At 42.7% G+C, this 18,643-nt stretch overlaps 2 protein-coding genes across 10 annotated transcripts in view; one reads left to right on the top strand and one right to left on the bottom strand.

The window, feature by feature from the left end:
• Window positions 1-18,643, bottom strand: part of cpvl (carboxypeptidase vitellogenic like) — a 129,906-nt gene that overhangs the window by 93,805 nt on the left and 17,458 nt on the right. For both annotated transcript variants that reach the window (XM_069914084.1, XM_069914085.1), the window contains exons 2-4: window positions 17,088-17,158; window positions 16,678-16,868; window positions 14,772-14,890 (exon numbers count right to left, since the gene is read on the bottom strand). In XM_069914084.1, the coding sequence (XP_069770185.1) occupies window positions 14,772-14,890; window positions 16,678-16,867 (309 nt within the window). In that variant the 5' untranslated portion in view covers window position 16,868; window positions 17,088-17,158. The remainder of the gene's footprint in view (window positions 1-14,771; window positions 14,891-16,677; window positions 16,869-17,087; window positions 17,159-18,643) is intronic.
• Window positions 1-18,643, top strand: part of LOC138751596 (uncharacterized) — a 31,864-nt gene that overhangs the window by 3,526 nt on the left and 9,695 nt on the right. For 5 of the 8 annotated variants that reach the window (XM_069914093.1, XM_069914090.1, XM_069914092.1 and 2 more), the window contains 2 exons: window positions 869-1,840; window positions 16,703-16,848. In XM_069914093.1, coding sequence (XP_069770194.1) covers window positions 900-1,508 — 609 coding nt within the window. In that variant the 5' untranslated portion in view covers window positions 869-899 and the 3' untranslated portion in view covers window positions 1,509-1,840; window positions 16,703-16,848. Of the gene's footprint in view, window positions 1-868; window positions 1,841-16,702; window positions 16,849-17,750; window positions 18,616-18,643 lie in introns of those variants that run through there. The other 3 variants (XM_069914087.1, XM_069914089.1, XM_069914094.1) reach the window with 2 other exon arrangements.

Below are 18,643 nucleotides of genomic sequence, written 5' to 3'. Positions count from 1 at the left end.
GTAAATGGGAAGCGGATATTGGTTTTATTTTTTCCGAGGATCATTGGTCACTATCACTGTTATGATAGTGTAACTAAACTGATAAATGCACGTTATGCAATGATTAACTATAATTTTCTACATCAATTATACTTAACACCTGGAAAATTTAAAAAGTATGGTTTTCATGAATCAGATTTGTGTTTTAGATGTGGTAATTCTGTTGGAACTTTTTTTCATGCTGTTTGGTCATGTATACAATCTTTTTGGAAGAACATTCAATTGTTTTTAGAATACCTGTATAAGATTAAAATACCTTTAAATTCGACAATATTTTTATTGGGTAGTTTGCAACCTCTGAAAGGTTTGGGATTAGATAAATTTCAACTTGCTTTTGTATATTTTGCTTCATCAGTAGCGAAAAAATGTATTGCTAGTACGTGGAAAGGTACAAATATGATTGATATTAATAGATGGCATAATGAGATGAAATATTGTTTAATAATGGAAAAAAATACATGTTTCGCATGATAATTAGTTTTTTTATTAATAAGTGGTTGTTATATTCAGAATATTTACATTTCAATTTATGTTGATTAGATTTTAATATGTATGTTTAATTTTTCTTTAATATTTTTCCTTTTTTCATTCTTTATGCCTCTCCTTAGGAGAGTTGGCTGGGGGGGGCGTCTTTTTTTTTTCTATATATAAAAAATAACATTCATGTTTATGGTTAATTGTTGTATATGTTATGTATTATTTGTTTTTTGAATGAATAAATAACGTTTAAAAAAAATACAAAGGGGTCATGCTGATCAACACTCGGAGAGTTCTAGTAAAGTCGGTTGGTTCAACTCACTGTGTGTTTTTTCTTTCGTTCACTGTACAGCACACTGACCACAATGGTGACCCCATGAAGAATGACAGGAGCGCACAAATGCAGTCTCACTGAAGCTACCGACCTTTTGGACTCACAGCCGTCAGTCTGGTTGGAACAGGCTGAAGACTCCACAAGATATTACTACACAGTCAGTGCGCTCGACCAGGAGACTACCAGACAAATCATTGACTTTGTATTTCAGCTGCCAGCCACTGACAGTCATGAGGCAACTAAGGCACTCCTTATCCACACCTTCAGCCTTTCCCAGTGCGAACAAGCGGCACGGCTGCTCCACATGGACGGCCTAGGTGACCGCACGCCAACCACCCTAATGAACAATAAGCTGGCATTAATGGACAGCCACAGGCCCTGCTTACTGTTCGAGCAGATATTTCTCAAACACATGCTGGAAGAGATCCGTCTACTCCTCGCAGATGACTACTTCAGCGACTCACACAGGTTAGCAGCCCATGCAAATGTCCTGTGGCACGTCAAGCAACATGACAAGGCATCAGTTGACTTAGTTGCTGCGTCACGTCCAGATGCTCGTCTCTCTTCCATTCCACCGAGGAGGCCGGCGACAGTCGCAGGAGGTGGAAACTCAAACTTGGAGCGGGTGATGTTTCTACCTTTAGAAATGAAGTTCTGAAGCTCACTGCTGCTGTCTACCTTGCTCCCATCCAGGAAACACCAGAGCCTGCTATCACTGATGGCTACAGCGGTTGGCCGCTGAGACAGCCTCCTTTATCTATGGGACCAGCACTCATGGCGGCGTTTCCTCATGGACACAGGTGGAGGTCAGAACCTTTCCCCCTCTTAAACTGAGACAATAAGTGCCAGGAAGTCGGGACCATCCCTCACCGCCGCCAACAGTAGCAGAATATGCATACGACAAAAAAAAAAAAATCAGAAAGAGCAAGGAGGGTGAAAAAATCAAATCTGAAGGCTTTATATCTTAATGCAAGAAGCATTCGGAACAAGGTAGATGAATTCGCTGTGGAAATTGAGATAAACAAATATGATTTGATTGGGATTACAGAAACATGGCTGCAGGGAGGACAAGCCTGGGAACTTAACATTCCGGGGTATACGATATTTAGGAGGGATCGGCAAGAAAGAAAAGGGGGTGGGGTAGTATTGATGGTGAGAGAAGGGACCGACACAATTGACAGAAAGGATATCAACTCGGAAGATGCGGAATCTATATGGGTAGAACTGAGGAATATCAAGGGGCAGAAAACGTTAGTGGGGGTGGTATATAGGCCTCCAAATAGTAGTGTAGAGGTGAGGGAAGGCATTAAAAGAGATATTAGAAAAGCGTGCAATAAGGGAACAGCTGTCATCACGGGAGACTTTAATTTGCATATAGATTGGACTAGCCAAATTAGTAAAAATACTGAGGAGGAGGAATTCCTTGAATGTTTACAGGATGATTATCTAGACCAATATGTCGAGGAACCAACTCGGGGGCAGGCCATTTTAGATTGGGAATTATGCAATGATAAGGGGCTAATCAACAATCTTGTTGTACGAGGCCCTTTGGGTAGGAGCGATCACAATATGATCGAATTCTCACTCGACATGGAGAGTGATGAAATTAAAACCGAGACAAAGGTCCTGAATTTAAATAAAGGGAATTATGATGGTATGAGACGGGAGTTGAGTAAGATTGATTGGGTGGTGTTTATGGGGGAGTTGACTGTGGATAGACAATGGAAAGCATTCACAGATCTAATGGAGAAATTGCAAAAATGGTTTATACCGGTTTGGCATAAAAATAAACCAAAAAAGGTGACTCAACCGTGGATAACAAGGGAAATTAGAGACAGCATTAGGTCCAAAGAGAGAGCATATCAATTGGCCAAAAAAAGTACCACAACCGAAGACTGGGAGCAGTTCAAGATGCACCAAAGGAGGACAAAGGGATTAATCAAGAGAGCAAAAATAAATTACGAAAGTAAGCTTGCGGCAAATATAAAAACCGACTGCAAAAGCTTTTATAAATATGTCAAGAGGAAAAGATTGGTGAAATCCAGAGTAGGTCCTTTGCAGTCGGAATCAGGGGAATATATAATGGGGAATACGGAAATGGCAGACCAATTAAATTCTTACTTTAGTTCAGTTTTTACAAGAGAGGATACAAATAACCTCCCAAGGATGTTGGGAAACATAGCGACTAATGCAAGGGAGGAACTGAAAGAAATCAGTATCTCTAAGGACATGGTCTTGGGGAAATTGATGGGATTGAAGGCAGATAAATCCCAAGGGCCTGATAATCTACATCCTAGGGTACTTAAGGAAGTGGCCATTCAGATAGCAGATGCTTTAAGAATTATTTTCCAGAACTCGATAGACTCAGGATCAGTACCCATGGATTGGAGGGTAGCTAATGTTACCCCACTATTTAAAAAGGGGGGTAGAGAAAAAGCGGGGAATTAAAGGCCGGTGAGCCTTACATCAGTAGTGGGAAAAATGATGGAATCCATTATTAAAGATGTAATAGCGGAGCATATGACTAGCAGAGAAGGGATCGGACGGAGTCAACATGGATTTACAAAAGGTAAATCGTGCTTGACAAATTTATTGGAATTCTTTGAGATGGTGACAGGTAAAATAGATGGGGGAGAGCCAGTGGATGTGGTGTACCTGGACTTCCAAAAGGCCTTCGATAAGGTCCCGCATAAACAACTGGCTTACAAAATCAAGGCTCATGGGATTGGGGGAAAGTATTGACGTGGATTGAGAAGTGGCTGGCAGGTAGAAGACAGAGAGTTGGGATAAATGGCTCATTTTCTGAGTGGCAGGCGGTGACCAGTGGGGTGCCACAGGGATCTGTACTGGGACCCCAGCTGTTCACAATTTACATTAATGATCTGGATGAGGGGATTGGATGTAATATCTCCAAATTTGCAGATGACACTAAGCTAGGAGGGGTTGTGTGCATGGAAGAGTGGGGTCAAGAAGCTCCAGTGTGATTTGGATAAATTGAGGGACTGGGCAGATACATGGCAAATGAACTACAATGTGGATAAATGTGAGGTTATCCACTTTGGTAATACAAACCGGAGGGCAGATTACTATTTGAATGTCAATAGATTAAGAGATGGGGAAGTGCAGAGAGACCTAGGGGTACTTGTACACCAGTCTCTGAAGGCGAGCATGCAGGTACAGCAGGCGGTTAAAAAGGCAAATGGTATGTTGGCCTTCATATCAAGAGGGTTTGAGTATAGGAACAAGGATACCTTACTGCAGCTGTACAGGGCCTTGGTGAGACCACACCTGGAGTATTGTGTGCAGTTTTGGTCACCTTATCTAAGGAAGGATGTTCTTGCAATGGAGGGAGTGCAGAGGCGATTCACCAGGCTGATACCTGGAATGGCAGGAATGACTTATGAGGAAAGATTGCGCAAATTGGGATTGTACTCGCTGGAGTTTAGAAGATTGAGAGGGGATCTCATAGAGACATATAAAATTCTGGCAGGACTGGACAGAATGGATGCAGATGGGATGTTTCCAATGATGGGAAAATCCAGAACCTGGGGCCATGGTTTGAGGATAATAGGCAAACCATTTAGGACCGAGATGAGGAGGAATTTCTTTACCCAGAGGGTGGTGAATCTGTGGAATTCATTGCCACAGAGGGCAGAAGAGGCAGGTTCATTAAATATATTTGAGGGAATTAGATATATTTCTTCAGTATAAGGGTATTAAAGGTTACGGAGAGAAGGCGGGGACAGGGTACTGAACTTTAAGATCAGCCATGATCTTGTTGAATGGCGGAGCAGGCTCGAAGGGTCGAATGACCTACTCCTGATCCTATCTTCTATGTTTCTATGTTTGTATACGGGATGAGAACCATTGTGTTCAAATTCAGCTCCTGCCGTTTTACCTGGACTTCACTTTGGCTGACTTGTGTCAGCCCCTGTTGGGTGCAGGATTCGTTCTGCATACTGGTGGACCTGAAATAGCACCGTCTGGTCAATGCCAGGACCTTCCAGACCTTCACCCTTCAAGAACCCAAGTTCCCGGCCCCCCACCTCAGTCCATTGGCCTCTCCCCTATACATGGTGCCAGTATTCTGGAGGATGGAGACCTTATGGGAACTATCCAGGTGAATGATGCCATGGCAGCCGACCAGTACCCAACTCCCCACATCCAGGATTTCATGGCCAATCTATAAAGAGCAAGGATGTTCTCAAAAATGGACTTGGTATGGGGGTATCACCACATCCCCATGCACCCCAGCAACATCCCAAGACAGCACTCATCACTCCGTTCAGCCTTTTCAAGTTTTTCCACATGTCATTCAGCCTCAAAAACGCAGTGAACACTTTCCAGAGAATTATAGATTTGGTGGGGTACGGCCTGGATTTTGTTTTTATCTACCTAAACGACATCCTCATCACCAGTCTTTCATGACAGGAGCATCTAACTCATCTACAGATGCTCTGCCAGCAACTACGGCCGAGCCATCAACCCAGCGAAATGTCAGTTCGGCCTGATAGCCATCGATTTCCTTGGACACCACATTGATAGATAAGAGAGGGACCCTCTTCTGTCAAAGGTTGAGGCCATTCGTAAGTTCCCCAAGCCAACTACAATCAAAAGTTTGCAGGAGCTCGTTGGGATGGTCAACATGTACCATCAGTTCCTGCCGTCAGCTGCCAGGATCATGGGACCTCTTTACAAGCTGCTGTCTGGTCAGACCAAAGAACTCAGCTGGGACACAGAATCTTTGGCATCTCTTAACCAGGCCAAATACTCTTTGATCAATGCCTCCCATTCTGGTGCATCCACACGTTGATGTGCCCACTGCCCTCACAGTCGCCACATCCAAGTCTGCTGTCAACGACATCCAGGAGTAGCTGGTTGTTGGACATTGGAGACCATTCACTTTCTTCAGCAGACACCTGCGGCCCCTGGAGCAGAACTATAGTGTGTTTGACAGGGAGTTGCTAGCCCTCTACTTTGCCATACACCATTTCCCCTATTTCTTCGAAGGATGGGATGTCAGTCTTCACCAATCACAAGCCCCTCACTTTTGCCTTCGCCAAGTGTCGGACCCATAGTCGGCAAAGCAGCAGTGTCACCTTTCTTATACCTCAGAGTACACAACAGCTATCAAGCACATTTCCAGCAAGAACAACCCCATGGCTGACACTCTATCCCATACATCCATCCTGTCTGTGCACTTCCTATCTCCCAGAATTGACTCAACAGCACTCATAGCAGCCCAGTGGCATGATGGTGAGATACCAGCCTACCGCACTGCAGTCTCAGGGCTACAGCTGGAAGATGTACATTTTGGGCCAACTGAAACCACACTTCTCTGTGACGTCTCCACCGGCCCATCATTCCTGCCTTGTCTTTCACGCGCTGCATGGGTTGGCCCACCCATCCATCCGGGCGGCAACTCAACTGGTCGCAGACAGATTCATGTGGTCTTGTCTACGTAAACAGGTCAGCCACAGGACCAGAACTTGCCTGCACTGTCTGACATCCAAGGTGCAGAGGCACATGAAAGCCCCTCTTCAGTACTTCCCTCCTACACAGAGATGATTTTAACCACATCCATGTGGACGTTGTCGGGCCACTGCCACTTTCCAGCAATGGTGGACAGCTTCACAAGATGCCCGGAACCTCTCCTGCTCTCGGATATTTCACAACACCTTGTGCCAGGGCCCTCATCACCAAATAGATAGCCCTTTTTAACCTTCCAATATCATGTCGGATGGGGGGGGGAGGGGGGGGCATAGTTCACATCCAGCACTGGCACAGCTCCCAGTTATATTACACCACAGCCTAGCATCCACATTCTAACGGCCTGGTGGAAATGTTCCATTGGCATTTGAAGATGGCCCTCCTGACGTGGCTCTGAGTCCCGGAATAGGTCAAAGAGCTACCTTGGGTGATCCTTGACATTAGCACAGTGCCAAAGGAGTATTTGGCCATGTCCTCCACTGAGCTCATCTATGGGGCCTCACGGACAGTCCAGGGAGAGTTTGCGCTAGCGGTTTGCAACCAGGAGGAAATGCCTACAGCCCTGCTAATGTGGCTTCAAGAGAAGATGGGCACCCTGGACCCTGTCCCAACATTACACCACAGTCCAGATCTATCCTATGTCCCAAAGGATCTCGAAGACGGTGAATATGCACCAGACGCTCCTTCAGTGCCCATAAGAAGGTCCATACAAGGGGTTATGACACAACGGGACTATGTGTCTTTTGGACATTGGGGGGTAGGCAGAAAATGCTCATGATCGACTGCCTCAAACCGGCACCTCCTGACCCTGACCAACCAGTAACTGTTCCAGCCCCGTGGTGGAGGGGTTGGACTTCCAAACATTCGAACTGTTTATGAACTGTGGACTCGGAACCTCTGAACACTGGTTCTGGGGGGGGGGGGGGGGGGGTGGGGGAAGGGGGGCAGGTTGCACTGATAAGCAAGCGAACCGGGTCTTGGAGATGCAGGTTCACATAGGGCTGATGTCACTCCCAGTGGGGGGGAGCGCAAAGGATCATGGAGTTGTTCTGATAAGTTCTTGGAGAGTTCCAGTAGTCAGTTGGTTGGTTCAACTCACTCACAGCTTTTGTGTGGTTTTATTCTTTCGTTCGCTGCACAGCACACCGACCATAGTTTTTACTTTTTGTGTGTGTCATTTAGCTGATCTACTCATCTCCATGACAAAGCAAAGATTCAGAAGTAATTTATTCACTGCAAAATACTAAATATGCAGGAATGCTTTCTTTCCCTAAATAGAAGGAAATGGGTTTGTTTGTAAGGGTGAGAGAGGAAAGACAGAGAAAGAGAGTGGCAGAGAGAAGAACACACAGACAGAGGAGACAGAGAGGGAAAGACAGAGAGAGGGAGAGTGTGGTAAACCATTGTTATGCTATGATTGGCTGCTGCCAGCTGGACACGCCTCCTGAAATTGATCCTACCCATAGCCCCTTGCATGCCTCCCATTCCTCTCTGCCTCAATCAGTCAATGAGGTTGATGGCTGTTAGTTTACAATTAATGAAACTCAGACAGTTTCACAACTCCAGTCTTTTCTGATTATTGATGGTGGATGTGAGAGAGAGAGAGATGTAAAACCAATATGTATAATTAACTGGTCAAGCATGCCTATTGGCCGGTTGCACCTGAGGCCCTTCCCCACAGGTTCCTGTATAATGATGGCTGTTCCACAGCCTCCTGCAACTCAGTGCAAGACAGTCGAACAGTCGGGATAAGCCATGTTCTTAAGTGAATTAAAGCCTATTGGTTTCTCCACCATAGTCTCCTGAGTGAATGATGGTGCATTAATTTAATTCACTTGAGTTTACCTACAATGGAATGGACCCTCAAACCAGAAAAACTGGAAATCGACTCTCAATCACCTGAGGCATCAACCCGCTTCAAACTCTGACTGCGCTGTTTTGAAGTATTCCTGCAGGCCTCCTCTACCATCGTGCGATCAGAGACTGAAAAACTGCAAGTACTGGACTCCTGGTTTGGCACCCTAGTGTACTCCATGAACAGGGATATCGCAACATATCAGGACTTACCTGCGTAAGATCAATATTGTCTATGCTAGACACCTTCTAGTGACCAGAAAGCAACAACCCAGTGAGTCAAACACTGAATATCTCCAGGCCCTGCAAGCACTCAGCAGGGCCTGTGAATGCCAAACTGTGTCCATTGTGGAGTATACAGAGGACATGATCCGGGATGCCTGTCATGGGGATCAGATCGAATTACATACAACCGAGACTTTTGGAGCAAGGGGAATTCAGTCTGCAGAGAGCAGTTGAGCTGGCAGGTACACTGGAAATGGATCTCCAGAACATGGAAGCCTACCTGATTGACAACACAGGCACTTCAGGGTCACCCCATCGCAGCCATCCTGCGACGCGCCACCAACCCGCCACTAACGACCAGACTACAGCAGCAGCGCTCCGCAAAACCCTCCCAACATTCTTGACCGGCTCTGGTAATGACCTGATCACAGCTGCGGTGTTCCCGGAACCTCCAAAGTGCTACTTCTGCAGTCTGCACAAGCATCAGAGGAAATGCTGCCCAGTGAAGGATTTGATCCGCTCTAGCTGCAGAAAGGTGTGCAAATCCAAACCATTTCCTCGCAGCATCATGTGAGGATCTCGGGGGTAGTCTTCCACAACACCACCATCGCCCAGGGCCAGCAGCGCCATGTGCAATCCACGGCAGCCACCATCTTGGACACCACCTTCAGGACCCAGCAGCGCTGCGTGTAGGCCAACGAAGCCACCATCTTCCGGATCCAGCAACTCCGCGTGCAGGCCCTGGGGGCTGCCATCTTGGATGTCACCACCTTCTACTGTGGCGACGTGCAGCAACTCGACCCTAGCCTCCATCACCCTCAACCAGGACACTCCATGCCAACTCAGCAGGTCGATGATGGACATCAAGATAAACGGCCACATGAGTTGCTTGTTCGATAGCGAAACAGAGTTTTATACATCAGGACATAGTGCAGAACCTCTTTCTCACAGTACTGCTGGTGAACCAGAAGGTCTCCTTGGCATCCAAGTCGTATACATCGAACGTTTGAGGTTTCTGTATTGTGACTTTAACGGTGCGGGGTACTGTATATGAGAACTTTAAACTGATGGTAATGTCACAGCTCTGTGCTGCTGTACTGTTGGGGTTTGATTTTCAATTTCACCTTAAAAGCATAACTATGGCGTTTGAAGGGCCCCATCCACTTCTCACCGTTTGTAACCAGCAATTTGACAGCCAACCCCTGCCGTATATGTCCACCAACCAAACCACTCACCATGCATGACCTGCGGGTTCTCCATGCTTAAAGTCCCCCCTCCATCGCTATTCGCCAACCTCACCCCCCAATTGCAAACCCGTCGCCACTAAAAGCAGTCAGTACAGCGTCGGGGACAGGGCCTTCATCCCGGCGGAGTTACAGCACTTACTCAAGGAGGGGGTCATTGAAGCCAGCAATAGCCCTTGGATAGTGCAGAATGGGGAAAGGAATAGAATGGTCATTGACTACAGTCAGACCATCAGTAGATACACTTAATTGGACACATCTCCCCCTCCCGCGAATCACCAACATGGTCATCTAAATAGCCCAGTATCAGGTCTTCTTGACCATCAACAAAGTCAGGATATCATCAGCTACCCACCCACCCAGAGGACCATCAGTATACGACATTCGAGGCGGTACTTCCTGCGGGTCCCCTTTGGTGTCACGAACTGCATCTCGGTCTTCCGGCAGGAGATGGACCATATGGTGGATCAGTACGAGTTGCGGCCTACCTTCCTGTATCTCAACAATGTCACCTTCTGCGGCCATGACCTGCAGGACCATGATACTAATCTCCAGAGATTTCTTAAGGCAGCCAAGCTTCTTAATCTGACGTACCACGAGGCAAGTGTGTGTTCCGCACAACTCGCCTGGCCATCCTTGGCTGTGTCATGGAGAATGGCATCATTGGCCCAGACCACATGCAACCACTCCTGGAGCTTCCCCTCCCACACAGCCTAAAGGCCCTGAAGGGGTACCTTGTTTTTCTCCTATTATGTTCAGTGGGTGCCCAATTATGTGGGCAAGACCCACCCCCTTATCAAAGCTACATCCTTCCCCTGCCAGAGGAGGCTCATGCAGGCTTCAACTGCATAAAGTCTGACATCCCCAAGGCCCCAATGCATGCTGTGAACGAATCCACCCCCTTTCAGGTGAAAAGCGATCCATCAGACTTTGCCCTGGCAGTCACCATTAATCAGGTTGGCAGGCCCGTCACATTTTTTTCCCCCCACACACCCTGTAGGGCCCCAAGATTCAACACTCCTCAGTCGAAAAAGAGACCCAAGCCATTGTCAAAGCTGTACGGCATTGGCACCATTAACTGGCCAGTAAGAGATTCATTGATCAACACACTGTCGTGTTCATGTTCAACTATCAGCTGTGGGGCAAAAATCAAAAACAATAAAATACTGCGGTGGAAAATAACTATGACATCCTCTACCGGCTGGGAAAACTTAGCAATCCACCAGATGCCCTGTCCTGTGGGACTTGTGCCACAGATTGACGGACTGCAAGACCTCCATATTGATCTCTGTCACCCAGAGTTACCAAGTTCTTTCACTTCGTCAAAGCACTCAACCTGGTGTAAACGAGATCAGGACTATGACAAAGAACTGCCAGGTTTGTGCTGAGTGTAAGCCACACTTCTACCAGCTAGACAGACCACAACTTATTAAAGTCACTCGCCCCTTCAAGCGACTGTCAACTTTAAAAGACCCCTTCCCTGCACTGACCATACCATACACTTCCTTAATATCATCAACGAATACTCCCGTCTCCCATCCCCTGCTTGGACATGAATGCTGCTACAGTCATCAAGGCCCTGCACAGCCTCTTCACTCTATTTGACTTCCCCAGTTATAGCCACAGTGATTTGGAATCTTCCTTTATGAATGACGAGCTGTGCCAAAATGGTGTAAAGCAGTGGTTCCCAACTTTTTTGGCCTCCAGGCCACATCCCAAGCACCTCCCCATACAATGGCACTGACCGGGGTGGGGGGTGTTGTTTGGTGGCGGCACTGAATGGGGTGGGGGGAGGTTGGTGGCAGCACTGACCGGGCTGGGGGAGTTGGTGGTGGCGCTGAGCAGGGGGTAGTGATGCCAGTACAACATGATGGACACAGAGACCAGCTCTCATGAGAACACCTTGCCGCCATTTATTTTGCTCACTACTGCCACCCTGAGTCTGCCCAGAAAATTACAGCACTGGCTTCTTCATTAAACTTTGCAGCAGACTGAATAATAAGACTGAAGGTTTGGAATACCTCTTTTTCCTCACCGCTCCCTTGGATCGTTTCATCGCCCAAAGTGGGTGACAACACCCACTTTGGGAATCACTAGTGTAAAGTGAAGATGCGATTACCATCGATTTCTATGGGAAAATTTTTTGAGCGTTCCCAGACGCAAAAAGTAACCAACCAAATCACACATAAAACCTAAAATAACACTAATATTTATTTAAAGCATGAATGATTAATATGATTAATACACAGCCTATAAAGTAGAAATAATGAATGTGCAGTGTAATTAGACTGAGTCTTCAGAGGTTGGGGTGGTGGGAGGAACAGGAGACTGGGATGTCGGAGAGAGAGGAAGAGTTGCTCGGGGTGCACATACAGCCTCTATAACGGGTCACTGCTTTTGTAAAAGCAAAAATTCTTTTGTAAAAACGAACACAGGTTTCTTCATAAAAGCGAAGTTGCGTAAAGTGAGTATTCGTAAAGCAGTGTATACCTGTACCTCCAAAACCACAAGACTTTATTTAATACCTTTTTGAATGGTTTTGAAAATCCCCTAATATTTGAAAATACTTCAACTACTGGTTTACTCTTAACCAATATACAGATGCTCCTCTACATACGATGATCTGATGTACAATTTTTCGAAGTTACGATGGCAATACTCAATTGAATGAAAATACCTTTATGTAGTCACTTATAACCATATAACCATTTACAGAGCGGAAACAGGCCATGTCGGCCCGTGCCAGTTCTCTTGAACAATTCTATTAGCTCCCTCCTCCTGCTCTCCGCCCATATACCTCACATCAATGTACACATCCAACCTTCTCTTAAATGACAGAAGGGACCCTGCTGCAACTATCTCCTCTGAAAGATCATGCTATTCTGCCACCACTCTCTGAGTGAAAAAGCATCCTCTAATGTTTCTGCTAAAGTTTTACCCCCTTTCTCTCAACTTATGCCCTCTTGGTACTGTAGTTTCACAATTCACCTCACGGTGGTGTTGGTGTGACTGTTGTTATTGGTTATAACGCAACAACTGATGGATGCTTTGGCTAGCACTATACAGTATTTTATGATTTAAAATTGTTTTTTTTCCCCAGTGTGGAATATTAGGTATTCAACATCTAAAATAGGCTTTGTTTTAGATAAATTTGCCAGGCTGTAGGCTATAGGAAGATTTTTTTTGTTGATGCACAAATTGTTTTTCCAAGAACAGGGAATGTGTCATTTACATATTGTGTGATTCACTTTTTTCTTATGTATACTTTTTTTTTGTTTAGAGTTAAGAGTTGGAGGCCCAACGTTGCAGTTACCAATAAATTTTATATATGGGTTCCAAATTTGTACATATTGTGCATAATTGTCTCTTAAGTTACAAGTAATTTTCTCTAATGGAATACATTTGTTCATTTCTGTGAGCCACTGCTGTATTTTCAGGTGTGTTTCCATTTTCCAAGTTATCAATATGCACTTTTTAGCTGCCGCTAATGCAATCTTGATAAATCGTTTTTGGAATCTGTTTAAATTTAATTTTTACTCTTTGTCTTTTATATAGCTTAACAGAAAAATGTTTGGGTCCTTTGGCATTTTGTTTTTTGTAATTTGATCTAGTATTGAGTTTAAATCCTCCCAAAAGGGTTTCACTTTTGCACATGTCCAAAATGAATGTATCGTTGTACCAACTTCTTGTTTACAGCGAAAACATTTATCAGATAATGTCAGATTCCATTTTTAAAAAACTTTTGAGTTGTAACATATAGTCTGTGAAGCCAATTATGTTGTATCATTCAATACCAAGCATTTATTGTATTTGTCATGGTGCCCACACATAATTACTTCCAAATTTCATTATTTATTTGTATGTTTAAGTCATTTTCCCAATGGCATTTGGGTCTGAAAATTGCCTCAACTTTTCCTTTGTCTTGTAATTTAATCTACATATTTGTAATAAACTTATTAATTCATAGTGTCTGTGATTATATATTCAAAGCTATTACCTTCAGGTTGTCTTAGATCATTTCCCAGCATTTTAAAAAAAATGTTTTTAATTGATAATATGAAAATATTGAGCCATGTGATATTCCATATTTATCTTTCAGCTGTTCAAATGTCAGTAGGTTATTTCCCAGAAAACATTTTTTTTTAATTCTTATAATTCCTTTTCTTGACCATTCCTGAAAATATACATTATTCATTGTGAAAGGTTTTGTTTTAGCAACATATTTGGTATTTGGTAGTTTAGTAACTTTTGCTCTAAATGTATGCTATTCCATATTTTTAACATAATGGTGTAGTATTGGTAAATTATGTTGCACCAATTTCTCATTCCACTTATGGAGTAAATGTCCTGGAACATATCCCCTGGTTTACATAGTTCCATCTGAAGCCAAGCTGGTTTTCTCCTACCTTATAAAAATCCAACAAGAATCTACAATCATTTTCAAAATTTGGTATTTGCAATCTCCCTTGTTTATATGTCCCTATTTCTTAATTTACATTAAAAAATTCTTATCAATGTATTCAATTTTTGAAAAAGAAAGAAAATGTTACATGCTATGGAGAAGAAAAACTAAAGATCTGCAAAAGTTTGTGATTTAACAAGGTGCAGACGAAATAACCTTTCATTATTCGAAGCTTTGATACAAATCCGGTAACTTTGTTTTAAAAACAGAATTAGGATTTATTGTCATGAACAAGTTATGAAATTTGGTGTCTTACCACAGCATCATTAGTGCAATCATACATATTAAAACCATCTTACGATATTACTATAAAAAATAATAGTGCACATTTGATCTGCAATTGATGCATGATGTGAGCTCTGCATGGACATGACAGGCAAAGTGTTGATTTTTCTTTTGACTCCAACTTCCCTGTTTTAAAAGTTTCAATATAGCTATTTTGCTGGCTCTGAAAGAACTCTGTAATGTATCTGGTAACCAAAGAAAATGCCAATACAATATTTTTAATTCTTCCCTCGTTAACTTTTAGAACTCTTTCAATTGCTATTGTTTGTCAAACTAAAACCAAAAAACATAATTTTTACACTCTTTTAGTACCTTTCTAAGAACAGCTATTGGTTTTATTCACATGATTATGAATATTTACCTGTGCAGGGAAAAACCAGAAGAAAAGATTGCTGTTATGGGTCTTATTGACTGTCAAATATCCTGAGTAGCTCTTCACAACTGGCCCATCAAGGGGCCCCACTAAACTCAGCTTTCTGGCTGGAAGAAAAACATGAACAAAATTAATATTTCCACACAACACAATATAGAATTACGGTCTTTGCTGAAATGTCAATATTTAAAACTTTCCAATGTATTAAAAAGGTTAAAAAGCTGACCCCAAAGTATGTAAAACAAGACACATCTAGAAAACACCTGAATAAAAACCCATATCCTAGGTCACTGATTCAAGGCTGCTGTACAAGTTACATTACTTATAATGACACTGAATTTCAGAATTTGAATCATACACTGCAAGTTACAAAACAAGAAAAGATAAACTCAGCCTTTTTTTGTCACAGAGCAAAGTAGATTAAAAGATCTGATTAATGCATTCAAAGTTATAAAGGATTTTGATGGTTAAAAACAGCAGAATTTATTCCAATAATCTAGATAAATATTTGAAACTGAAAATAAAAATTAAAGATTCCCTTTTCTGGCAGGGCTTTTTCTTTAGACAGAAATGGGTCAGAGCCACAGATCAGACAAAATAAAGGTGAACAATCAACTGCTCCACTGTATATATTTTAAATATTAAAATAGTTGCAACTTTACAGTGGAGCAATATTTCCACCAGAATTAGGACCATGATATATAATTCAAATAGTTCCCTAGATAACCAATTAAATGAATCAATCTGATACTAGCTACTCAGTTTATCAGGGTAAATAAACAGGAACTTTCAATCACTCTATCCCCAGATATCTTGAAACAAATTCACTGAGAGACCCAACACAATCCTCACCCAAAAACGCAAAATTATAATTTCAGATTAATTTTATCCAAACCAAGCATTTTCTCAACATTACATTCAAGTAATACTTATAATTTTCAAAGTATTCTTCAATATTCTTATAAAATAAACAAAGGTTTCTTTGCTGCATTGTTATATTTCCATTTCTGTTACTGACAAGCTCGTCAGCACCATTGTTACCAAGGAAGACAATTTTAAGAAACTCCTCATCTCAAACCTTCCAACATCTATGAACTTAAGCTCTTCCAAAACACTGTTGCCCATCTAATCAGTGTGGCAAGATTTCTTCACCCATTAACATTGTGGTCACTGCCCCCTATTGACTTTAGGTGGAAAAAGTTTTTTTTAAATTATTCTGGTTTTCAAATGTGCTCATTCTGAATTCCCTGTATAATCTCTTCTAGCCTTACAAATATAATTATGAACGTTGAACTTCTTACTGCAAAAGCCCCAAGATCTGGAATTTTTTTCCTGAAACCTCTCTGCTAGTCCACTTCTCCTGCCCACCTTGGCTTTATCTGAATTGTTTTGCCAAGAAGATTTGCCTGCATTAAGTTATAAAAATTTGTAGTTGTTGCTTAAAAGAACTAACCAGACCGTGGAAAATCCTCAGTTAGCCAGATACATTGTGGAAGGAAAAGCAGAAATGAAAGGTCATTAATTCAATATATTTTTTCTCTCCAGATGTTGCCGAATATGCAGAGTTTTTTTTAAGCATCCTCTAGTTTTATTTCAGATTTCCCACATCTTTCTTTCAGAAAACTAGGACAGCAGCTAAAATGTGCCACTGCAATGAATTACATTAAAAAAAAAACACAGCTCCTGCATTTTACCTTATTATTAAAATACTAACTGGAACTGCATATCTAAACCTGTCATTCTATAGTTTTAAAAGCATCAGAACACAAAATAATTATTAATTAGAAAAATTAAATGGAAGATGATGTGAATGAAACAAATCTAAATCTGCTGGTTGAGGTTAAGAAACTTGCCATTTCAAATCATGTTGTTTCTACATATTATTTCCTCTGACCTTTATCAATTTGTCCTGACTCCAGATACGGAGTGAGAAAAAGTGGCTTCCCGGGATCAACGTCGACTGTTGACGGAACAGAAATTTTGAGGCTTTTGTATATGTGACGGAGTAAAGACTTTGCAGAAATGCCACAGGGCTGAATGAAGATGAGCATGATGACAAATACCGGTAGGCATGTCCGCCACATCCTAAAGAGAGAGAGAAGTCACTTACCGCAAATATTTGTGTATAATGTGACCCGTGTATAATGCAAACCCCCCCCCCATTTTTGAGGGGAAAAAGGGGAAAAATTTTACCCCCATGTATGATACAACCCCCACTCCCCTCACCCGCCCGAGTAGCGCTGCTGTCTCTCTGGCCGCTCGCCCGCCCGAGTCTCGTTGGCATCTCTCATGACCCCCCCTCACCTGCGCGATTCGTGATGTTGTCTCTCACGATTTCCCCTCCCCTCAGCCGCCCAGGTCTCGCTGCCGCTTGCCTGCAGAAAAAAAATTTAAAATTTTACTCGAGTATAATGTGACCCCCCCTATTTTTGAAGGGAAAAATTGCATTATACACAAATATTTATGGTAGTTTAGAGCAAAACAAAGCTCACATTTCTTTTTACTGTAATCATAGAGTTGTAAATCAAACTTTAATTATTTAAACACCCCCCCCCGTATAACTCACTAGTTCATCTTAATAATTATAAGAGAGTGCTTTATAAATTCCACATTAATTCAGATGATGTGCATCTATTGGTAATTATACTCTTGCATTATTAACATGTTGTGCTTCATTCTTAGTCCAGATCAATCCTACTGTTCATTAATCAAGCTCCGTGCTGAGAATTCATTGCAGTTACTAATTGCATTTCTTTAACAGACACTGGCAGTGACCTCAGATGAAATCATAAAAAAATCTATTTCCATGTTGCAGATTTGATCGGAGAAAGTACAGAATCAGCATTTTTTTTCCATACTTCCTTCCAAAGCAGGTGACCATTGGCCCATCGAGCCTTTAGCTGCTCTAAGAGGAATCCCATAAATCCCATACCTCTGTTCATTTCTCCGTAAATCTTTCTCTTGCAGCCTTCAAAACCCCTGATTCTTGCAACAGCAACTGCACAGAGGCCATTTACAATGGCCAATTAAGCTGGTAAAAAGTATTTTGGACAGCAATTTCAAAATTCCCTTCAAAGACTGAATGCCTCACTGAATCTGTGAAGCATCTGCTATACCTGTGGTGTCATTGTGTCATCCAGTAGCAACACCAAAAACCATTATTGCAAGAGATGTCTGATAGATAAGAGCATTTTTGCATTGAGATAAGCTTTCCTTTACCAAACACCACAACAGTTCCGACACAATATTTGCCAACAAGCTGGGCAGCAGGATCTGCTTCCAAAGTATTATTTTTGCAGGGGCCACATTCCAGTTTATTTCTCCTAATTATACCTGAATTAACTATTGTTTGGCCCATCCGTGCCCGTTGTTCTTCCACTGAGACTTTGCACTATAAATTCCCATCAATTGAAGGGGGAAATGCCATGCTGCCTTTGTAGTGCACGTCAAAAGAACCAAAGACTTGTTGATTCAAACCAAGGCTTTTATTAACTAAAAGACTGGAGCATATCACAAGTAGGTCAACCAGTCCAGAATGACCTGGTCTGGCTAGGAGCAATCCTTTAAGACCTGCCAGTAGGTGTGGCTATACTCTCAGCCAATCACAGTCATCCTAAACTACCATCTGTACATATGTACATATACACATTGGTGATAGAATCTGTACTATCACAGCCCTCAAGGGCATTGAAAACCTGTGTGAACAGGGCAAGTAACAGCAGTTTTACATGTCCTGCCCGTGATAATATACTGCAGGAGGAAAATACAAGCCGGAGCAATAAATTCAACATAAATTGGATGCCAAAATAAAATTAAATTGATTGCATTAAGAGCAAGGGAATTAGATGTTGTTTTAAAAA

This window comes from Narcine bancroftii, chromosome 1, assembly GCF_036971445.1.
Source record: "Narcine bancroftii isolate sNarBan1 chromosome 1, sNarBan1.hap1, whole genome shotgun sequence".
NCBI lineage: Eukaryota > Metazoa > Chordata > Chondrichthyes > Torpediniformes > Narcinidae > Narcine > Narcine bancroftii.
Note: the sequence above shows the minus strand (reverse complement) of the source record. Positions and strands in the feature narration are given on the sequence as shown.